A 24,312-nucleotide genomic window follows, 5' to 3' on the forward strand; every position below is an offset into this window, starting at 1 on the left:
GGTCCACATAAATGTAAAGATCATTTTTAAAAAAATCACATTTAATTCTGTTGGAGCCTTTCCAAGCTGCGTAAGGCCACAGACAGGTGGGGTACACCCTGGACTGCCAGCCAATTAAAGGCCAAAGCGTTCATACACACACACACACACACACACACACACACACACACACACACACACACACACACACACACACACACCACACACACACACACACACACACACACACACACACACACACATTAAGTTATGGCCAATTTTGAGCCTTCAATGAACCTGACTTGCGTGCAACATGCAAACTCCACCCCAAATCTTGGCAGTGTGAGGCAGAAGTGAAAACTAATGCAGTGCACTTTCCCAGGTGTGTTTGTTGGCACTTTCAGAACTTTTGGTTGTATTTAAAAAGTAATATTATTGCTCAGGTTTCCCCTTTCTTCAGTCCATTTTCTGGAAAAGGGGAAAACAACAATAGCAGGAAAACAACTCGACACTTGCAAACAACACCCCGTTTGACGCAGTTGCTTGCGTAAAAGCGCTTTTGATTCTTGTCATGTGGAGGAAATGAAAATGTTGTATATCCTGTTGGGCAGGTTCTCTCTCATTTTGGCCAAGTATTATAGTATGGTTCCCACTCAAACCGGGAGACACTACTTCATTACTTGACTAACCAACACACCAAGAAGAAAAATGCTCTACTTGCTCGGGGTAAGTACAGAAAAACACATTTTCTTGATTGCCATCTAATTATATCTGAGACTTGTGATGTTGACTGCTGTTTTTCTGTTTGAACTCACACAGATAGTTGTTGGCCTTCTTGTCATCATTATCTGCTTCTCAAAAGGACTTACAGAGGCAAGTCAACTTTAAATTGCTCTTGCTTTATATTTAAGTCAATTGACCTGAAATGTAACCGTGAGTTTTGTAAGTTAATTACCTAAAATGACACCAAAAGGAAATACAAGAGTGATAAGTGTTCACTGGCTGAGATTTTAATAAAGTTGTTGTCTTGAACAGGGAAGTAGACCCAAAAAATCACAGGTACTGGAATCTGATGGCAACAAGGTTAGTAATGTAGATGTAGAAAAAATATCTCAGTCCTTATAATTACAGACTAAAGAATTGATTTTTTTTTTTTCTTCTGGTGTGTGTCAACAGAAGGACCTAAGTAAAGAAGATCTGCATTTATTAGCCAGGATCCTTTCAGTCGGACTAGTGGATGCAGATCCAAACTACCTCCACCATCTTAAAGGCTACCGGGACCTCAGAGGTGGATGATGTGGACAGAGACGCAAATTTACGAAAGGACACAAAAGACGACCGTTGGTGAAGATATTGGCTGAATGGTGACTGCTTCTGGCTATTTAGGATGCCATTTTGAATAACCAGCATTCCTCTCTACACAGGTCAAAAGTCCCACCATTAATTGTCCTGAGGTTGAAAACAGAGAGACAAGACAATGGCAGGCAGAAGATGTCGCTGGAACGTACTTTATTGGAGCTTTTGACAGCAATTAAAATGTTAACATGTAGAACAGGACACAGAACAGCTACTGTATACGTATATGTGGAAAAATATACAGTACAGTATTGAGGAAGTGCAGAGAGTCTGAAATCCTTCAAGCAAGAGTATCAACTAGCTTTATACTATACTGACAATTCCAAGTATTAATGGTGTGTAATGTTTAGGTTTAAAATTTGCAAACAATTTTCTTGAAGTTTATTCAACGTATTGCATTGGAAAAAAATGTGGTTTGTTCCCTTTGGAAAAACAACAACAACATTTTCAGGTCATAGATTTATCAGAGCCCTATACTGACTCTTCCTCTCTCAGTACCGATTACATCTGTTTTTCCACACTTGGCTGTTGAGTTTGTCTCCGAGAAGGTAGAATAAGGTCACCACAGACATATTAAAACAAAAGAAGCCCACCAGACCAACAGCACTGAAATGCCCAAGGAGGGGATACACCCAAATTCCTGCTGAGACGTACACCCAGACAATCCTGCAGAGAATGTAGGGGACAAAAGGACTTTTAATTATGGTTACTTCCAGAGAATTATTATGACTGTGAAAATCATATTTACCTGCCTTACATTTGTATTAGTGTACTGTATATTTATTTTTATCAAAAGCATGAACTTGAAATCAAGTAAAATATAAAATAGTGACATCCAAATATAGTATTTAATTGTCCAATTTTAGTTCAGAAGGGATTTGCTGGGGTTGGGGGGGAAGAGAGCTTGTTCTTGCTGTTAAAATTGAAAACTGCAGATTTGGAACATGTTTTCTGCCAAAATAAAATAAACTAATCCCTTCAAAAACATCAAGTAGTCTATGCTTTTCTTGATAAGAAGATATCTGAGCCACAACTGGTCCTGTGTCTTGAGCTTGATGTTTGTGTTACTCCATTATCTAACAATATTGTGTCAAAAGATGTGGTTGCTGTACCCTATATAAAATTCAATTGCAACATATGTAGTAGCCTGTCAGAATTGTTAATTTACTTTTATAGAAGGTGTTATTTCAGAACAAACAGTTGGAGAGGTCGGTGACAACGGCAGTTCAGATTTTTGTTATAATTTCAGTTGAAATACGATGATTTGCCACTTACCAGAACAGGTAACCCAAGCCCACTAATCCCAGTGTGGCCAGTGCACACTTTGTTTGAGGGTAGGCATGGTACTGCACCAGAAATTCTCCAAGTACCAAAGGAAGGACAAATGTATGCTAAGAAAACAGTTCAGAAATTCAGTTATTCCAAGGTTCACAGGGAAATAATCACATATTGTCGTTTAGCAGGATTCAAAATACAGTACGCGTTTTCCAGACCATTGCATGGTTTGTCCAAGGAGGGAGGAAGGCATCAATTGTTGCCGGGTAGACCAGCTCTCTGTCATAGGCAAAGATAGTCCAAAAAAGAACAACGACAAACTAAACAAGACTTAGCGTAAATCATAATGATTTGTTGTGTAACTTGAAAAAAAAAGTATTCTAAGTGTCTTTCTCACCATGCCTACAGGGAAGGCAAAAATAGAGAACATGAGATCCGTACACCTGTTGAGTGTGCTTGCTGAGTTTTTCCCATGGTGAAGATCATTCACTGCAGCCAGTCCAAAGAATACCATTTGTAGTAACTGCAACATAGTCGCGATTTAGCATTTGACATTTTCTCCCCTGCAACCATATTGCACTGCGCAATATTGTACTCACCAAATTCAAAAAAGTGAGGTATTTCCAAGGTCCTCCGTATACAAAGATCCCAGGTGGTAATTCTTCTCCATTCTTAGCAGCCAGAGTCGTTACAACAAAAACATACCAGCCGAATGCTGCGGCGTGGTAAACTCCCTTCAGGTTTGAAGCCATTTTTATCTCAATATTTATACAATACTGATTTACACTTGTGCAAAATATGTATGATGAAGTCGAGACATAAAAGGTCCGGTCTGAAGCATGAAAATTGCAAAGAAGATTATCACGAATGTTTAGCTCAATACACACAAGAGGCCCACTGTTCAGTATGAAGTACAGCAGAGGACTGCGTCTTTCATAAGCCGCGCTCTGCAGCATGTGACTTGATGGCTATTTTACTTTGTGATTTGTTTTTTGTTTTTTTTTACAAGAGGAGTCTGATGTAAGTACAGTCAGTACAAGGTAAAATGTCTGGTTATAAAGCCAAACATTGTATTCTCAAATATCTAACCGTGACATCATAAAAGATGCCTGGAAGTCATGCATCAGGTTATAACACGTTATTCCGCATCAGAAGCACAGCGCTCGAGAAATGGATTAGACCGAACGGAATAAAAACAAGAAAGTGACTGTTCAGGATAAAGACGTGCTTGAACGCTGAGCTTTTGACATTTTACCATTTTCAACAGCAGAGGAATTTCAGATCAAATTGAGCTTTTTGTACCCATATTTTAGCCAGCCTACTTGGCTTCTCAAGGAAGTCGGAAACTACTAAAATACAAAGATTCAACTTCTAGAACTTCAACACACTGAATACAGGTACACAACTATAGGAATAGGAAAAATCTCAAAAATGATTTTGGTTATTTTCAGTGCATTGTTTACGTTGGTGTGGTGGTCTAACAAAAGTATTAAGTACTAAATTGTGTCTTGTATGATGTACAACACAGTATCAGCAAAGGTGCATCTAAACCAAAACACTGATAATTGACATTTTGAATGCATTTTATTTTCATCATGTGGTTTGGAAGACCAGACATCCATTCAAAATATCTTAAATGTTTTTTCTTTCTCCCCATTTTACACGTCTTATGGGTAAAGGCACAAGTTCAGAAGAATATACAGGCACAAAAGCTCAGTTCCTCCAAATTACAAAATATAACAGCATTTTGCCATTTATTCCTATACACGAACTTTACATGGATGGTCAGGTTTTGACGTCCTACGAGATTTTTTTTTTTTTAACATTATGGCTGGAATATTGATAACACAAAATCTGTACAAACACGCCAAAGCTGTTCAGACATAACAATAAAAAACAATTGGAAAATGACAATAACAAAGCGCTGAACAAATTCCATATTTGTTTACCTTCTTAGCATTGGTTTCAGGCAACATGGTGCAGCAACTGGTTAGAGCGTTGGCCTCACAGTTCTGAGGACTGGGGTTCAAATCCCAGCCACGCCTGTGTGGAGTTTGCATGTTCTCCCCGTGCCTGCTTGGGTTTTCTCCAGGCACTCCCGTTTCCTCCCACATCCCAAAAAACATGGGTTCATTGGACACTGTAAATTGCCCCTATGTGTGATTATGAGTGCGACTGTTGTCTGTCTTGATGTGCCCTCCGATTGGCTGGCGACCAGTTCAGGATATACCCCGGCTCCTGCCCAATAATAGCTGGCATAAGCTACAGCACTCCCACAACCCTTGTGAGGATAAGTGGCTCAGATAATGGATGGATAGTATTGGTTTCTTGAAAAGTGGATCTTATCCATAAATGTCTTCCTTCATTATCAAAGTCAGTTTAAAAAAAACAAGAAGAAGAAAGAAATACTCAAAACTTTATTTTGGTTACTAAGCGATATGAGGTTCAAGATGCTGTTGTTTCTATTACATAAAGTCCTCACTTGGGTTGGGTTTTCAAATGTGATTAATGTTACTGGACTAAATACCTATTCTAGATATATGAAGATAAACATACAGCTGTGGTATCTATTTCTATTCTTTCTAATTTCTTTTCTAAAAACCTTCGAAAAACTTTCGAGAACTTACCAACGTAGCAACTTAGTGGTTTGCCTGTTCGCGTTCTATGAGAATAACGTTACAGAGTGAAAGCTGCAGTGAAAAGATGACCCACTAGATGGCAGATGATACTTTGCAACAAGTTCTGTTTCTGCACTCACAAGGATAGAACTGACTTCTATTTGGTGAGCTAGAGTTTAACCAGCCAATTGATCAGAAGTTGTATGGTTACATTTTCCAGACCCACGTGCTATGAAATCAAGTCTCTTGTGATCATTATTCTTTAAGAAACAAGCCATCAAAAGCTGTATCATTTTTTCCTGCTTAAACAGTATTGTATGTGTTGTGGATGCCACTGTAGAAAAAAAAAAAGCAAAGAACTGTACAGGGCACCACAAATCAGTTGTAATAATTGCACTTTACCCATCCGTGTCATTAAAACGTTTTGTCACATACATATGCACAGTCAACTGTCAGTAAACACACTCAAATGCTGACTAGAGTGATAGTGATGGACAAATAGAAATCCTACCCTATTGATCTTTCGTAATCATGTAAATGTCTGAGTCAGCATGTTGGATTAACAGTGTACCTCAGTCTCTAATCTTTTCTCTCAGTTTTCAGGATCCCAATTATGGATTCATCTGAAAGACAGACAACAAAATATACCTCATTACAGTGGTGAATAAAAATCTCAATGTGTGGAAGATATCTTTCAGAAAAATTCTACTTACATCAAAGCGACTGTAAACTTTCCTTTCCTTCCTCATACTTTGAAGTTTCTCCAGCAGCTTGTCACGGTCCTGAGATAACTTTGGCAGACTGCTGCTTAGTGACCCAATCTCGCTTTCTTTTTCCCTTTTGGCATTTTTGTCAGCTCCATCTTCTTTTTCGTCATCAGTGACAGATGACTCCTTGGTCGACTCGTTCCGACTTTGGCTATTTGCTGAAATTTGTTCAAGCAGCAGCTTTGTATCATCTCGGAGGTTGCTGCTAGAAAGCACGCCAACCGTCGATGAGTGGTAGCGAGACTGGCTGGACTTTGGCTGCTTGGATTGTTGGGACAAAGGTACAGCCTCCTCTGATGTAACCGCAGAACATTTATGATGCCCTCCAGACTGCTGTGAGATACTCTTGTTAACTAGATTCGAAATTTCACTGTCCTTGGGTTTATTTTCACACGGAATAGGCAATTTAGAATCTTTGCTATCAACAAACTTTGATGAGCTGGCTCCTGAATTATCAGTGTTGAGATCTTTGTGGGGCAGAGCAGGCTCAGCCATAACAGATGTGATAATTGAGGTAGACTGAATTGTACCTTTGTTTGTGTCAGATGGACTGCCAGAGGACCAATGCAATGCTGGCACAATACTTTCTGCTCTTTCAGTGAGGGAAGGGAAACCAGATTGAACTAACGCAGTCGAACATAAATCTGAACCAGCAGGAGTGGAAGATCCTGCTAGGTTCGGTTCAGACAAGGAATTGGTTTGTCTTAGTGGCTCTTGATATAAGTCTAGAGTGGGTGTAGTAATGTGGGCTTCTTTTTCATTAGATTTAGAATGACTTTGTACACCAAATATATTGGATTTGAATGGTGACGAGGTAAGACTCTGAATTGGGAGGTCGCATTTGTCTCGTCTGAGGGATGAAGGAACAACAATGGGTGACAACCTAGACTCATCTAATACTGGATTAGTTCCTGAATTGTTTTCTAATGAAGAAACATTTTGGGAACCACGTGAAAAAGAACACGTTTTTTCAGTGTTTGTCTTAATAGTAGGTTGTAATGAGGATGAGATTGACTCTGAACCAGATGCAGAATTTTTGTGGAAAACACCAGATTGCTCATATGCAGAGTCACATAATGAATGAGTACTGTCAGGCACCAACGACACTGAAACAGAATCTGCCTGGTCTTGTGAAGACTCTGCTTCTCTCTGCATGAAAGAGGATGATTTGTCCTCAGTAGATTCGGTGGTTCTTAGTGGGGGAAAACTAACAGATTCATCTAGGTTTGTTTTGTCACAAGTTGGGGACTCTAAACTACGTGAGCTTATGTTAGAGTCATGAGGACTGGATGTGGTTTGACGATTAGAAATGGTTAGTGAATCTGGTTGTGCTACTTTGCTAGATTTTGATGCCAGAGGAAGAGTTTCCACATTAGTCATGAAGTGTGATGAGTCTTGAGTTTGGATGTGAGAAGTAACTATGGTCGAAGCAGTAGATGATGCTGAATCCCCCAAATCGGGAATAAATAAAGTGGCGTCATCAGAGGTAGACTTATGAGTTAATGATGAACTTTTGTCGGTACCACGCTTAAGGGATGGAAGATTAGCATGTGTTTCTTTTGTTAAAAAGTGTTGTTGACCAGAGCTGCACTCACTCAAGGCAGATTTGTGAAGCTCTGTGTCTTCAAAATCACATTGAAGCGCTTCAGTTTCTGCAGAAACAGATAAAGATGCTGCTGTTTGGCTCTTCCCCAAATCTTCCTCTTTCAAATTACTTGAGACTCTTGGTTGCTCATTTTTTGATCTGTGGGAGATAACTGTTTGATTACTGACCTTGCCCTCTTGCTTGTTTGCCTCATCACTGACATTAACAGCCAGTTCTGTAGATTTTGTTTGACTTAAATCTTGTTTAATCACACTTGATGATAATGAAACTGACATTTGGGATGTCGTATCACCTTTCTTTCCATCATTTGGCATAATGGAGTCCTCCTTTTCAACAGTAACATTGTCAAGATCAGCTGGTGTTTTTATTGGAGCCTTCTCTGTTCTCTTTTCAGCTTCAGCAACCTTAGCAGCCTTGCGTTTTGCTGCCAGCTCTTTGAAAAACATTAATCTTTGATCAGGATCACTCATATCGACAGACAATGGATTGTTGACCAAATACTTGTTTGGTTGATCAGTTTTTGCCAGATCAGATTCAGAGCGCTTCAATCTGGATGGTGATGGAGAAACCTTTTGTTGTTCAATACCTGGCAATTTTAACGGTTCTTGTACCTGTAGATTTTCTGGGGAATTATTTAAATCTTGCTTTGATGTATCTTTACCCTTATTTTTTCCTTCTTGCTCGGAGGCGTCTCGCACAGAGCTATCAAATGTGGATGACTTTAAGTAACGGGTCCAAGATTCTCTTGGAGCTGATCTTCTGTGTCCAAAACCCTGAGAAACAAAGGGTAGTTTTGTCTGCTCGCTGTCATTTTTATCACTTTCCTCATCTTGTTGCCCTGCTGTATGCTGGTCTAAAGAGTTAAATATCAGAGATGATCTTAACCTTGAGCCTCTTGGCATTGCTGCATTGTATTTTCTCCTAAATGACTCATCCTTTCGAACAGCAGTACTAGGTTCCTTTTGTTCTGCCTCTTCTGATTTCTCCCCTTCAGTTGTTGATGAAGATTCTGAAGGTGTTGGTGTTGTTTTGGTGTCAGCTGTCACAGCAGTACTTTCTTCTGGCAACTTATTTGACTGCCCTGGTTCCACCGCAAAAGCTTTGGCATAACTTGGCAACTGACTTACTCTCGGAACGGCAGTAATCTTAAACTCTCGGACATTTGGAATTTTAGGAATTGAAAAATCTATGACTGGTGCTGTTGTCTGTACTGGGTTGGAAGGCTCCTCAAAAGGATCTGATGGCTGCGGTCCTATCAATTGCAGGCCTTCATCTCCTGTATTATCATATGCACTGAGGTAAGAATTAATTCTCCAGTTCCTTAAACCCCGCTTTACCATGGGGTCTTTGCGATCAGTGTTAGGCTCCTGGAAAAACTGCTTGTCATCTATTTTAGCCTGAGATAAACTTGATGGTAAATCTGCAGGAGGTTGAAATTTCTCTGGTACATTTTCAAAGTCCACATTTCTGGTGGATGATAAATAGTTAAGCACGGGGTCAAAGTTATCAAATGCCTCATTCTCTCGTGGTAAGCTTGGTTCCAAATACTGATCTGCTGAATGATAGTTTTGGCCCCAGAAATTTTCAGGGCCCCTACAATCAACTTCAGGACCTGGCCCCATATTTTGCTGTGACCCTCTGTGAAACATCCTGTCTCCTGTGGTTTGAGTTGGGAATGGGTAATTGTACCTGCCATGAACACCTTCAGCATGAATGTGGCGTTTCAAAGTAGGGCTTTCTTTCATGGGAAACTTGGAGTGAGATTGCTGCTCCGTTCCTGACTGCTGTGATGGAAATCGACTGTACATATCAACAGGGCCATGCAAAGATTCATTCCTTTTGAGATGCAACATTCTCCAGTCAGTTTCCATTGGTTCATCATATGATGGTTTAGCCCAATCCTGTGAATGAGACATGTCCATTGGTACCAACTTTCTGGACTCTCTGTACATGAGTGACGTTCTTTTGCTTGGGTATTGCCTCTTTAAAATGCCAATGTCTTCCATCGGAACAGACACATCAGTCAGTAACGGCTGGGACTGAGCAAAGAGGATCCGAAATTCTTCATCAAAAGTCGATACAAGCTCTCCAAGGAAAAGGTGTGCCATACAACGATGTAGTTTCTCAAAAGACCACATGAAGCTGTACAAAAACAATGAAGTGGTAATAATAAATGTCAAGTGTTTTGTGATATAATTGCACAAACACAGGTAAAGTAATGTGTCAACAGATTTGATCACAATATCAACACATCATCTATCCATTTTCAACACATTATTTCTTTGTTGTTGTTGTTGATGTTGTTTGTGTTTAGGAAGTAGCAATGTCACCTGTAGTTCCCACTCAGTACGGCCCTGCAGTCTGTGAGCAAGAAGCGATCCATCATCTGACCTTTGAAGGATTTCCCTGACCGGCAGTGATAAGTGATGCCAGACACAGTTCTCACACGTAAAAACTGCAAGAGAAATATTGTAGTGTTTATGTTAAAATTAAAGACAGGTGGCAGTATTGCATTTTCCTTACTACTATAAAAAGCAGGGCACTAACAAAAAAACCCCAATAACTTTACAAGTGCACCTAAATACAGTACTAGTAAACTAGAATGAAAAAGTAAAACTTGCCCATTAGCTTATTTTTTATGAATACCTTTATTCGATCGACATGGTTAAATGTATTTATTAACGCAATACAGTGGCTAGGAGGTGAATTGATTCAGTAGATTTACTGAATCGATCTTGAATTGCGAAAAGAAACATTGCAATGGATTCATGGATCAATATTTTTATCCACCCCAATATATACTGTATACCATATCAGTGGCGGGCAGCAAGTTTTAGACCTGGGCCTTCTGTGAGCTAATCTACCTCTTAACACCATCACATTGCAAAATAATATAAAAAACATTATAAAACTATATATGGCATTAAAGAAGAGAGAGGGGCATTTTGCATATTTGAGGAAAAATATCATTATTACCCAAACAAGTAACAGTTTATATTCCAATACATCACCTTTAAACAACTCCAAACCTTTAGCCAGATTGTATGTGTATACTAGATGCATTTGCATTTCACAAAACTGGAAATATATCATTCAGTAACATGCCAAAAACTTAAAATAAGGGGTGAGAAACAGAAAAAACTTTTATAATTGATAGTTGTCAATCAATAAATTTTTGCACCTCTAGAAATATTTACATGTGTTTCAACATGGTAATTAAGTAGTAGTAGTATTAATTCATTTTTTTACTGTACAGCTTATAGGGCACATGTATTGTGCAAACATTTTTTTTTAATTATTTATCTTGGTCTAATTTTTTACATCCCCAAAACCTGACATTTAAACATGGGTGTATAGACTTTTAACGTATGCTGTACATGTCATGTATTTATCAAAATCAAAATAATAAGTCATTGTATATAAGCAATACTACAATGGTGTATACTACTTGACCCTGCACAGCTTTAACACTCAAATTTCCCTTCTGGGAATCAACAATGGATTATTTTATAATATTTACATACGCATATGGCTTGACATTTGTGAATTAAGGAAAAAACATACACTTTCTTACTCACCACACATAAATATGGTTCAGTGTGTTGTTTTGTCAAATAGCTCCTGCTTTTCTTTTATTGTAGGACTTTTATAAATTCCAACTATGCTCCTTACTCTCTTGCAAGCACACATATGCTACATTATTCAAGAAGGAGTGGTCCATGTAACTTTAATTCTCATAATGGTTTGGAACGGTTAAAGGTTTTTCTTGTACTTTGGATGATGCACCAACAATTGCAACTACAACAACAACAACAACAAATGTGATTGTCTTTCCTTCTCATATCAACTGGTTTCAAGAGGGCTAAATGAGCAATAATACATGGAAGAAAAGTAAGCAGAATTAAGATTGGTTCTGGGCTTGGGCCCTGAAAATAGCAGTTAGGATAAGAAACGATTAAACTTTTAAGCAATGTTGAAGGGAGCTGTGATGATAAAAATGTATGTTAGTTAGTACGACAAAATGGTTTAAGAACGCCTCAGACATAGAACATTTTACAATTGAAACTGCTGTACGTGAGTCACAGGATACACGTCTGGAAACAATGAGTCTCGGCCCTGGAACTATAAGTCCCTGAAATTTATCATCACGCAGTATAGATAACGGTAATCCTCCGCTATGACCGCTGTTGGTTCAGAGTCCCGCTATTTTCCAGATTTTTATTTGTACAATATTTTTGTTATCCATTGCCCTTGCTTTCTGGAAATAATTATGTTTCAGGCAGTCATGGTAGCAAATTTTATTGGATGGTATATTTTCCTTAAAACTATCATGATAAAAGGATAGTATGGAACACAGGTGTCAAACTCAAGGCAAATCAACTCAACCAAATCTGGCCCACCACATGATTTTATGTGGCCCGCGGAGGCAAATCATGTATATCAACTTCCATGATTTTTTGGTCAAATCTGTACCAAAATTTCAAATTGTCACATCATAAATGAGAACGTTGAGCTATTACAAGCATTTTTGTGTTCCCAAACAACAATAGTTGGAAAAACCCATTACCCTTGATTTCTGATTCCAAAACTAGTTCACAAATTTCATGTGTAAATACGATGAGGCACTTAAAGATTTTTATCGTTTCACAGCCTGTCATGATCCTGCCGCTCCAGCACGAGCTGTGCGGGTGCCCGCGCAGGTGCGCTGATTGGGAGGTGCACACCTGCGCCTCATGCAGCCTGATTATGCTGTGGATTTATATGACCGCGATGACGACTGGCCGGCGCCAGTTCGTTGAGCTTTATGCCCCGTTCCAGCACTCTCGTATCCCCGTTCGAACCTGTGTGTACCAACCTTCGTCCGTTCTCAGACCAACCTTGTAAGCCTGACTCCTTGACACTTCTGCCTGCGTTGTTTCCCCGTGTACCGACTCCTGTCTGCCCGCTCACCTGCTCTCTTCGCCCGACGTCCCAACTACCGCTGCTGCACCTAACTGCCTGCTCGATCCCCGACCTCGGCATATAATAAACATTTCTCCCTGAACTACCTTTCATCGTCCGAGTCCTGCATTTGGGTCCTACTCTCGTTCCAATGGGACGTGACACAGCCATAACGGCCCTTTGAGGGAAACCGCAAGTAAAATGTGGCCTGCGACAAAAATTATTTTGACACCCCTGGTATAGAACATAATAATTCAAGTACATCCTTGTAGAAAAGTAAATGAAAAATTTTTCATTTCAAAATTTAGAAATAAATCAGACTCAGCCTTTGTCCTCAGAAATTGCACCACAACAAATATTAAACATTTGGAGTAGACAGTAGGTAGAGTCATTAATCCACAGAAAGAAAGAGGCCTAAAAAACATCTTCAACCAAGCTAAATTTGAATGAATTAAATATTTTTTTGTAAAAGACAATGTATGTACTTGAAGGCATTTGGGCTTTGTCACAGTTTTTAAATCAGTTGTCAAGACATTTTAACATCACTGTTCTTTTGTAATCTTTATTTTAATTTACTGTATGAATGTTGTCACGTTATGTACTGTCGAATTTCTGCTGCCTCTTGTCTTTTGAAAATGAGATTTTTAATATCTCAATAAGCTTTTACCTGTTTGAATAAAGGAAGAATAAAATGTAAAATAAAGCCCACCCTTGAGATGCTGGACTCTGATGGGATACCTTTACTTGTCAATCCAATCACACGAAATTAGTTCACTGAAGTCAACTACTGCCTGAATATTGCCTCTGTGTTCATGGTTTATAAACAGTTAACTTTCCCAAATGTGTGTGGCTTCTGTGGGGAACACACACACACACAATTCTGGGTGCTGATATTTTAACATTCACTCACCCACACACGCACACACACACACACACACACGCACACACACACACACACCACACACACACACACACACACACACACACACACTTACTGAGGGAAAGTCGTAAATCATGCAATTACAGATGCAGAAGGAATATGCTTCATGCGTCCCTGCTAACTTTTGTGCGTCTCAGACATGGCTTGCACATTAAATGAGCTCCCTCCTGGCTGAGGCATAAAGTACGTATATATTTATATATATTTAAAGGACTCACTTGGATACTTTGGAGATTTACTCTGCAGTTGGACACCATGTTCATGAAATGTTGTGCATTCTGCTCGTCTAAAAGAATATAGACGGCAACGTTCCTCATGGCAGCGTTTAAAATGTCGGCAAATATGTCAACATCACTAAACATGTCCATTACAATGGCAATCACCTGTGGAGACAAATAACACATTTGGAGAGTGTGAAAACACAGTGACGGTAATGTAGTCTGCTACCATAAGAGAAAAAAGAGCGACCTGCTGAGCATTCTTGATAAGTCGCCGGGCCTGCTCCTTGATACTCGGCATGTCCGGCTCGGGGGGGTTAACCAGAGTGGTGACCTCCGTGGGCCCACTAAAACGATGCAGCTGGGGCCAGCCAAGATCTAGTCCGGGGGCATCCAGATCAGAGTAGACAGGCCAATAAGTGTCTGAAGAACTGTCTCCTTCACTCTCCACAAAAGTTTGCTCTTGGTCGGTGCTTTGCTGGGGAACGTGCACTGAGTCCTGAATATACTGGATCTCACGTGTGGACAGGAAGTCCACCACATCAGCTTTTTGGAGAAACTCATAATATCCTTCCAGCGCTTCCTCAATCAGTGCGTCAATTGCCAGACGGTACTCTTCGCGATAGTGAGGAGGAAGGTAGTTGGGATTCAGGGGGTTATCCCCGGCAGAAGAACATTGAGAGCGACGCGCCATATTCCTGGCTGAGGAGATGGTGACAGCAAAAGAAAGCACCATTAATGACATAGCTCACATCTAAATACATATGGTAGGATAACAAATACCAATTAAAAAAAACAATCTCAAATGAAAAACAAATAGAGACGTATGCGTTTGTATCCTTCTCCAAGGACCATTTTGGGATGTGATACGAAAGAATAATGAATGGGGACATTCATTGGTTAATGGTCATTTGGTGCGCGCGGACAGTGTTCGCATGAAATGTCCCTTTACAATGTTTAGTGTGTTATCACACTGATCACAAGCAAGACAAATAGTACACATTTATTATCCATCCATCCATTTTCTGAGCCACTTATCCTCACGAGGGTCACGGAAGTGTTGGAGCCAATCCCAGCTGTCATCGGGTAGTAGGCGGGGTACACTCTGAACTGGTTGCCAGCCAATCGCAGGGCACATAGAGACAGACAACAGTCGCCCTCACAAACACACCTTGGGGCAATTTAGAGTCTTCAATTAATGCATGTTTTTTAGGATGTGGGAGGACACCGGAGTACCCGGGGAAAACCCACGCAGGCACGAGGACAACATGCAAACTCCACACAGGCGGGGCCGGGATTTGAACAATGGTCCTGAGGACTTTGAGGCCAACAGAAAACATAATCGTTAAGCATTTATTCCTGCCTATTTTAAAACTAAAAAAGAGCAACACAATAAGTTTGTGGGAAGTTTTTTCGCCCTACTTTCCCGCAAGTAGGGCTTAAAGGCAAATGAATGAGGGAAGATGAAATTCCAGTACGGGACAGCGTTATGGGTGCGGCTCCTCCCTCTGGCCAAAAACACAAGCCTCCATTCGCGAGTTGACGAAATACTGGACCGCACTTTAGCAACGGCCCCCCCAAAAATACCACTGAAAACCACAAACTCGGCAGCCATAAAGATAAAAGAAAGCGACGAGCGAATGGCCCACGCGAGGCTCCATGTTCAGAACTTTGTTTCTGTCATCCGTCTGTTATGTCGTGTAACAGGTAAACACGTAACACTTGGCTAAAATGTTTCGGGCCATCTGTTACACTCCACGAAGTCGCAACACATATACAGAGAGAAATAAACGAGCACGCCTGGGGTTATTCGGTGCACTTACCGAGCGAACGTCAGGTCATCGTCACGGTTCCCGTCGTTTGAAGTCCAAACGGGCCATCACGCCGTGTTTCCGGTCGTCGCGTCTTCAGTCGCTCCTCTAACACGAGCCAGTGTTCTGACACATTGTTTGTTTTTTTTTTTCTTTTCCTTTCTTCCCGTCACCCAGCCGAACCAGTTTACTGTCACGCTTTAGGCATGTAGTCGGCGATGTTGGAGCGCTAAAATGGAGAAGAAAAAAGTGGAGGGGAGCAGCGGAGCACCGCCCGCCCTTAACCACCACCACCTCTCTCTCTCTCTCTCTCTCTCTCTCTCTCTCCCTCGCCCTCTCCCTCCGCTGAACTCTGCTTGCGTTTTGATAAAGCTCAATGCCCAAGCTGTTGCTTTGACAAATATCTGGGAAAACACGATGCACCTTTCTTGAAATCGACACCCATTTTCTCAATAGCTTAAACGCATAAAAAAAAAATCTAGCTAAATCCACAAAACTCTTACTCACTGCAAAACAAAACCACAGTATTGTCTCAGAACAGACCATCAGTGGGTCAAATGGAAAAACTTCACTGAACGATTGTTACACACAGCATAGGGAAAAAGAATGATCAGATCATAAACCAAAGAAATAACCTGTTGTTTGAAAACAACAAAACAGCAGCAATAATAATTGCTTAGTACTCGTAAAATGTGTGTGCGTGTGCGTGCTTTTGTATACAATATCGCTCCTGATCTCATGGGACCTGCGATACAGTCAAAGCCTCCAGTAGCAGATGTAACAAAGCAGCCCCACATCATTATGGCTTCCCCACCATGCTTGGCTATTGACATTGTGTTGTTCATTGCTCCATCTGAAAAAGTACTTTTTTTCCATATTGCTAAAAAGCTCTTTTTTGGAGGGAGGTGGAGGGTTAATCTGTCTTTTAAGTATTATTTTATCATTTGCTCTTTAGTATCTAACACAAGTTCTGTAGAAAAAAATGTTCATTGTCTCCAGGAGATATTCCACATGTAATACATAGACTCCAAGGGTCCTTGTAATGGTGGCCACAACTGTACCTTAATCCCAAAACTTTTTATTTATGTTAGTCTGTTCTTCCTTAACATTGCTCGTTAAAAATAATAAAAAAAAAAATACATATTCCAGGCTTGGTTAACTATTTTTGGTCATGAGGTCATAGGCTGGTGTTTAGTTTATGTATACAAGTAAGGCGCTCTGGGTTTTATTTTATTTTTTGACGTACTAGTGTTTGACCAAAGAAAATTGATGGCGTATACATGTAGTTGCAGAGGTTCAATATAGCAACGAGAATTTTTCCGTACTGTCAAGCACCAAGTTTCTAATTGTCGAAAATTCAACCAAAATTCCTGATAAAAACGAGGAATCTTTGATACAGCTCCTCTTGGATTTGATTTCATTATGCAAGTGTGCCTGACATTGTGGCCAATAAATCCATTTTTAAATTGAAAAACATACAGTGTTTGAACTCAAATGATGAGACAGTTTAAATCTTTTTGTTACATTTGCGACTATTTAAAATCTAATTTGGTAAAACTAAAAAAGGAACAAAGGAACATTGGTAGTTGTGGTCTTCAAGAGAATGAACAAAACTGTTATTTGGGATGAAGTGGGCGGAACCCCTGAAACAGGTTATTGGACGTTCACAGTCCGTCTGGATCGGCAAGTTTATTTTTTCCCAACAATTACAATAAGCGTTTTCTCACTTCTCTCACTGTCACACGCTCGGCTCTTGCTTTTCAATCCTCCCTCCCTCACCTGCAAAATAATATCCCTCCATATCGTGGTCAGTATTTTCTCCCTTAGTGTAATCTCGGGCTTGCATATTTGATTCATGAATATTGACATATTACTTTAAATATAGCAAGTTTTGTGTGGATACTTCCCCCTTCACCATTCATTTACAATCTTCTAAAGAACTGAACTCCCCCCTAAAGCATTTAGATTTTGATGATACTTTCGTGACTTTCCCTGTGCTTTCAGCATGTCCAGCAGTGTCATGTCTGCAAGAACTTTATTTCATTTTCAAGTACCTACACTTATTGTATCCTTGCTACTTCCACAGTAAAAATCCAAGGAGTAGTTGGGTTTTTTTTCCTTCCCAGAAAAGTGAATTTTAATCACATTGAAAGAATAGGCCGTTACTATGGTAGCTTTGGCGTACACTAATGCATGCCTTTCCACAAAAGCAATTAATTAACGGGGCAGGATGATCAAACTGGCATAGTGGAAGGCAATGCAATGTGCAGCACTCTTTGAACTTCACAGTGGCCGTACATTCACAGATTCACAACCGTATACAAAATGAAACAAATCTGGAAGTGCTTTAGGGACACTGGGATTATTATAAAAACTTGTCCGATGCGCAAGTACTGTACTGTGTGTTGTGCCAGCACAACCCAAAAATGTGAACAGTGCACTGTAATTCTCTATCAACTTTGAATCTTTGTTTTCTTTTCATTTGACATAAACAATCACAACTTGGGATTCCCTGATCTGATCCTGTGACCGATAATCGGGGTTGATCACGCGGTTTCAGAGAGCTGGAATTTATGTACGAATATTTCAGCACAAATTCTGTTGTGACACATACAGACAGGTAATGTTGCAATATCCACGGGCATATGTTCTTTCTAATCTTTGAAAGATGAGATATGTTAATGTTTTGTCATGATGTTCTTCTATTTTTTATTTTTTTTTTTTTTACTGGAAACGTGGAGCTCTGTCCATGTATCCCTAAGAGGGAAATGTGCAGTTAGGATTACCAAAATTACAGTATTTCTATTTGCAAAATAGAATTTGTGTTTCATTTCTATTTTTTATTAGGATTATTTTACTTCACCCAGAGTCGGCGGGGAGAGGGTCCAGCACGTCCGCAACAGACTTAGAATCGGGTGAAGAAAAAAAAAAAAAACCTGATCGGGGCATCATTAATTACAACAATGGCCGTTGTGAGAATACCTTATCTTACCGCTGACATGCATCTTTTATGATTAAACATCCTGGGAGCTGGACTCCAGGGAAAAACCTTCTCAGGACCGTTTGTTTAAACCATAGAAGGACAAAGCGAGAGAGACCAAATGTTCTGATCTTGTCCATGAGGTTTGCCCCAAACATGGACCTAAAATAGCCATGCCTTGTGATGCCTTGTGATGCAACTAAAGTAAAGGAAGTGATCTTACGTATCTGCTGAACTGGAGATTTTATGACAATCCCTCATTGTTCCTCTCAAGCACTACCCACAACACACAGTGTAACTATGTATGGGGGGGAGACAGACTAAAACAAATGTTCAAACAGTTCATAAGCAGTTGCTACACTACATACCACAGTGCAGCAGTTGCCATCACACTCTTGTAACCTCTGTGGCTCAGAGAGAAACATACATACATTTCTTAGTTACGGAATGGCTTTGTGATTGACAGCTTTGGATATGAAACATGAAACAATAAGCTTGACACCCCCCCCCCCCTTTCAGAAACTGATCTCGGAATGTTAGGCTAAATACACACTGTGAGGTGCTTGTACTGACTGGTGTTGTTCAAGCTGAGCAAAGACTTGGTATTGCTTGGTAAACAACCAAGCCAAATTTACTTAAATATGGAGATACAGTTCAAAGTCCATTTGTGCAATAAAAATGCAGTTGGTGAAAGAGCAGCACAACTGTGGACCCCAGGGAAATTGTGAAAAATCCTTAATGCTGATGCCAAATACAGCATCTCTATGTATTCATATTGAAAAAGTAATGGCAGCACAGTGGGGCAACTGGTTAGAGCGTTGGCCTCACAGTTTGGAGGACCGGGGTTCAAATCCAAACGCCTGCCTGCGTGGAGTTTGCATGTTGTCCCCGTGCCTGTGTGGGTTTTCCCCGGGCACTTGGGTTTGATCCCACATCCCAAAAACATGCATTAATTGGACACTCTAAATTGCCCCTGGGTGTGATTGTGAGTGCGGCTTTTGTCTCTGATGGTCAAAAGAAAATATCAAGCATCACAAGATAAAAACAATTTGAACACTATGCAAGCTCTATTTATTTATTATTTTTTTTAGAACTCAAAGCAATGGGATGAATAGATGAGTTTTGTACATCTTTGATCAGGGGACCTACTGTTGTCGCTCTACATACACAAAGTATAAAAAGTATAGTATGTACAATAAGAAAGCTCCATTTGAAGGGCACATTTTTTACACATACAGTAGGAAATGTGAGTTTGGAAAACAAAAGGATGAGGTAAGCAGAGCAGCTGTGAGATTCATTAGTGGGTGAAACAATTCATGCAACATAACAGGAGGTCTCCTGGAAGAGGGGTTGGGGTGGTGGGGTAGGCTCAAATAGAGATAAGCAAGGTGGAATTAGGACAATGGTGAATGAGCAAAGAGTCGATCCGTTCCTTTTCTATAGTCCTTGTTGGGTGAGCTGGACCTTTATCCCAGGAGGCCTTTGGCGAGAGGCTGGGGGATCACCAATCACAGCACGGAGACAGACAAACAAACACTCAAACTCAAGTTCACATTTATGTGCAAGTTGGGGTATCAATTGAACTATTAAGTAATGTGGGATGAAGCTGGATTGCATGCAGAAAATCCACACTAGCACAGGAAGAACTTGCAAAGTCCACACAAGAAGAAGACTGTGGCCGACTTTTGAACCCCAAACTGTCAGACAAACATGGTAAAAACTACAACGCTGGGAAATCAAATGAGCCAAATTAGCCAGGCATGAAAAACAACACAGAAATAATCCCCCAAAAAGTTTATGCATAATTATTACAAACCTAACAATACTATCAGAGAACTTTAAACATTGCTTGATGAACGTAAAAATTTAAAAATACAACTGAATTGCTGGCGGAAAAAAACTCACACACAGCAAAATGTTCATGGAATCAGAGCCCTTGGGGCCCTTTTTTGCCATTTTGTCACGTGCGAATTCAGTGAGTAAAACATGACAGTGTTCTGGGATCTTAACCATGACAAACAGGAAGAGGCAAACAAGTTGCAGCTTGATCCGATAGAGTTTCACAACTACATACAGCTGAACATTAGCGTGGTTTTCCGTGTTGTATTTAAATTGAAAAAAAAAATGTCTTGACAAAATGTCTTCAAAACCTTAACACATCCAACAATTTCACTTAAATCATACGGGTTTGGACAGAGATATTTTGTTGATCCCATTAGAAATACAAGGTAAGTATTCTTTGATGCAATGCGCATGAAAAAAGTGTATACAAAAGTATATAAATAAACTGGACAACAAAAGAAAAAAGCTGAATATCTTTGAACTTCAAGTTTCTTCATAAAGAGGAAACACTGGCTCACCTACTATATACAGTGCACACTTTGTGTCATTTGGAGAAGTCCTAACAAATTCCACACGTGATTTGCATTTCCATGCGCTTTGGTGTTTCGTAGATTGACTGTCAGGGGAAGTCATGCGTCTTACAAATGAGGCAGTGTGGAATGTACGTCAACTATGTGTCAGTCACAGTAACATAAAGGTGGGGATTTATCCTGTTACGGGATTGTAAGTGTGTCTTTTAAACTGTGGGAAGAAGAATGTGTAAACAATTCATTCTTTGATCGTGTGAACCTTTTCGATACCATCCCCAAAACATTTAAGTTTGACTTCATGTTGCCCGCCTGTTTAAGCGTGCAAACATATAAAGTTGCAAATACTTATCACATGTGACGACCCGTCAAAGGTACAGCCTCTCTACTGCTCGTGTACTGAACTCAAGCACTCACTTTGCAAAAAAACAAACAAACATACCTGTAACTGTCTGACCAAAAAAGGCATTAGACCACCATTTGTGACCTCTTCCAGGCTAACATTTATTTGAGCCTTCCAAAAGTAAATGAACACTAAATTGATGGGAAATTCTTAGTAATTCACCTTGTAATCATTATGACTGCTTGATTGCACAAACAGTTATATTTAGCAATGATATTGGCTCCTTTCACTTGATTTTGTGCTATTGTCCCGTTTCCTGAGGCTCATCCTGTGGATGCATCCTTTTTCTGGAATGCTCCTTCCTGCACTACGTCAAGGACAAGTTCAGGATGCACTTCATTTCCTTCCAATACACATTTGACCAAAGATACCACCCACACATTTTCCTTTCTTTTTCTGGAGGCTTTTTTTTAGTTGGCATTTGGTGAAAGGCTGAACCAACATTCACATAGAAAACATGAAAATTCCACATAGGTGGGCCTGAATTGAGTTCCAAACCCGAGACGTCCTGACTGTGAAGCAGATAGACAAACCACTAGGGTGCTGTGCTGGTCATGTAAAAAATATACTACAATCTTGCAGAATTCTATAATGGTTGTGGCATACCTTTTTACTGCAATAAAAGCTGAGCACAGGTGAGCAAACATAACAAAGAAAAGACATTACATTTGTTACACTTCAAAATGCTTCCTTTTATATAAGTGACCTTTCAGGTTATGCCGTGCATCTGCCAGAGGCTTGTTTATTGACGGTAGTGAAACTAAGGCTCAAGAAGCAGCGCAACAAGTTCTGGATGTGGTGGCCTGTGCCAAGTCGGCACTCCAAGTGATCCCCTGGAATGCATTAAGCTGTTTCTGTCAAATGAAGCAGCACTTTTGTTGAAGTTGACCTGGAATGAAAGGAAATAAACAACAATGCACTTCCACTAGGATGTTAATTAGTACAGGTACAGTATAGGTTCATTTTTGTACATGAGAAATGTAAATGCCTGCGACCCTTGTCAGGATAAGCGACTCAGAAAAGGAATGGATAGAAGAAATGCAAATACAGAGCTGTAAAAATGACAGGCTTTACATAGAGTAATAAAACTACCCACCGACTCTACACATCTACATTTACAATTGCGTTAATAAAGCACTGGAAAATGGGACTAAAATCAATCTCCCACAGAACACAAATGTTAATCATTCGTGATCATTGGACGTCATAAAAGCTAAACGTGCCCTGTAAACTAAATTCTGACAATTTGCCCAGTAACTTTCAATGACATTCTTTCTGCTGGACCAAAGTTCATTTAGGCTGCATAAAAATCCAAAAATCAGCTCCTGGTGGGATTTCCCAACAGCGTCTCTTCCAAGGGAGCCTAATCACAGTTTAAGTCTGATGAGGTCGTCCTGTCGGAGGGCAAAGTTCAGCAAGTCATTCCTCCTGAGTAGCGAGTGTGGCATGCAAGCACTCATTATGCAGTACTGTATGGACATAAGTCATGCCCTTTCAAATTCCTGCTTACATTTATTGGCTAACATGGCATGCTATTTCATAACGATCTGACTAATCATTTAAAACTAAAGGCGTCACATTGGTATTTCATTTCACAGCTTTTCATTGTGGTTAGCATGAATATTTCAAGCGAAAAACACACCAGACATTCAGTAACATCATATAACATGGTGTAAAATGGAAATAACCAAAAATAAATACATTAATTAACAAGAAAATCCCAGGGCTTGCCAAATGCAATTCAAAATTAGCAAGTGTGCAACGAATGTAGCCTAACGATGAAAAAATATATTAAAAATATAAACTTCAAAATGTTTGGTTTGATAAAAAGATAGTTATTTTCTTTTAGGAGGAAGTGTAAATTTGTATATCCATCCATCTGTCCATCCATTTTCTTCACCGCTTATCCTCACAAGGGTCACAGGGAGTGCGGGAGCCTATCCCAGCAGTCAACGGGCATGAGGCGGGGTGCACCCTGAACTGGTTGCCAGCCAATCGCATTGCACATGTCACAAAAGCCGCACCAACAATTATACCTCGGGGCAATTTAGAATGTCCAATCAATGTTGCATGTTTTTGGGATGTGGGAGGAAATCTGGAGTCCCCAAAGAAAACCCACGCAGGCACGGGGAGAACATGGAAACTCCACACAGGCGGGTCCGGGATTGAACCCGCGACCTCAGAACTGTGAAGCCAATGCTTTCCAGCTGAACCACCGTGCCCCCCTAAATTCATATATTGTATATTAAATGAAGTACTGTATCGTACATCAACTCATGATCCACCATTTACGTAGCGCCGTGAGTGTTTTCACAATAGATAGGTTTCCGATTACCAGAAGTACCTATCATGCCTTGCGACGGCCACCACCTTGTTTGTCATAAAGGTCAAAGAACACAAGTAAAAGGTGAAGTGTGAAGTCTTTTCCTATTGTTAATTTATCCGATTGGTGTAAGGGTTATGATGTCGTGCAAAGCAAAAGCAAACGTAGTGGACAAAAACACATTTGACGCTTTAATCAGAGCCAGATACTTGGAGAAAATGAAGGACATCGGGTCTCATGTTAAATCCAGAGTACCCATTCATGGGAGCTACACCTGATGGGATAGCTTCCTGTGACTGTTGTGGGGAGGTTATTGTGGGGAGGTTATTGTGGAGGCGAAGCGTCCGTACTGCACAAGGGAAGAAACAGTGTCTGATAGTGTTGACTGTCTTGAGACAAGGGATGGTGGACTATGAAAAGAACTCACTCTTATTTTTACCAAGTGCAATGTCAGTTATTATTGTCTAACAAAGAACGTTGTGACTTTATCGTTTGAACCAAACAGAACTATCATTGTGAAAGAATTGTGCTAGATTGCCATTTTTGCAGTGATATGACATCACAGGCTTCACTCTTCTTTCAAAATGCAATTTTACCAGAACTGGTGACAAATCATTTTACTAAACCAGTTCTTAGCCAAAGTAAAACAGAATATATGTGCGTGAATGAGAAAGGTGGAGGGGTAAGAGTGAGGCTACAGGGAGAAGAGATAGCGAAGGTGGACGA

At 40.2% G+C, this 24,312-nt stretch overlaps 2 protein-coding genes and 3 long non-coding RNA genes across 6 annotated transcripts; 3 read left to right on the forward strand and 2 right to left on the reverse strand.

Annotated features, from left to right (window-relative positions):
* The first annotated feature begins 206 nt into the window (after nucleotides 1-206).
* On the forward strand, nucleotides 207-858 carry LOC133509606 (uncharacterized). Its single transcript, XR_009797393.1, has 3 exons — nucleotides 207-361; nucleotides 591-705; nucleotides 799-858. It is a non-coding gene; the product is annotated as an uncharacterized LOC133509606 (long non-coding RNA).
* A 150-nt stretch (nucleotides 859-1,008) lies between these two features.
* On the forward strand, nucleotides 1,009-1,855 carry LOC133509605 (uncharacterized). The gene is made up of 3 exons (XR_009797392.1): nucleotides 1,009-1,062; nucleotides 1,156-1,323; nucleotides 1,404-1,855. It is a non-coding gene; the product is annotated as an uncharacterized LOC133509605 (long non-coding RNA).
* LOC133509604 (androgen-dependent TFPI-regulating protein) lies at nucleotides 1,472-4,862 on the reverse strand. Of its 2 annotated transcripts, none has more exons than XM_061836808.1 (5): nucleotides 3,210-4,862; nucleotides 3,008-3,133; nucleotides 2,816-2,930; nucleotides 2,611-2,726; nucleotides 1,472-2,001 (listed from the first exon to the last, which is right to left on the reverse strand). In XM_061836808.1, exons 1-5 carry the CDS (start codon nucleotides 3,564-3,566, stop codon nucleotides 1,909-1,911), a joined length of 807 nt encoding a protein of 268 aa, XP_061692792.1. In that variant the 5' UTR covers nucleotides 3,567-4,862; the 3' UTR covers nucleotides 1,472-1,908. The 2 variants fall into 2 exon arrangements, with proteins under 2 accessions (XP_061692792.1, XP_061692791.1); XM_061836807.1 differs by having other exon boundaries at nucleotides 2,829-2,930; nucleotides 3,210-4,000.
* Nucleotides 3,874-13,390, forward strand: LOC133509607 (uncharacterized). Its single transcript, XR_009797394.1, has 3 exons — nucleotides 3,874-4,007; nucleotides 9,916-10,049; nucleotides 12,252-13,390. It is a non-coding gene; the product is annotated as an uncharacterized LOC133509607 (long non-coding RNA).
* Nucleotides 5,010-15,796, reverse strand: fam83ha (family with sequence similarity 83 member Ha). Its single transcript, XM_061836806.1, has 6 exons — nucleotides 15,524-15,796; nucleotides 13,951-14,402; nucleotides 13,701-13,865; nucleotides 9,932-10,056; nucleotides 5,942-9,743; nucleotides 5,010-5,851 (listed from the first exon to the last, which is right to left on the reverse strand). Exons 2-6 carry the CDS (start codon nucleotides 14,392-14,394, stop codon nucleotides 5,840-5,842), a joined length of 4,548 nt encoding a protein of 1,515 aa, XP_061692790.1. The 5' UTR covers nucleotides 14,395-14,402; nucleotides 15,524-15,796; the 3' UTR covers nucleotides 5,010-5,839.
* Nucleotides 15,797-24,312: the final 8,516 nt, after the last annotated feature.

Source organism: Syngnathoides biaculeatus, chromosome 12 (genome assembly GCF_019802595.1).
Source record: "Syngnathoides biaculeatus isolate LvHL_M chromosome 12, ASM1980259v1, whole genome shotgun sequence".
In the NCBI taxonomy this organism is placed as follows: domain Eukaryota; kingdom Metazoa; phylum Chordata; class Actinopteri; order Syngnathiformes; family Syngnathidae; genus Syngnathoides; species Syngnathoides biaculeatus.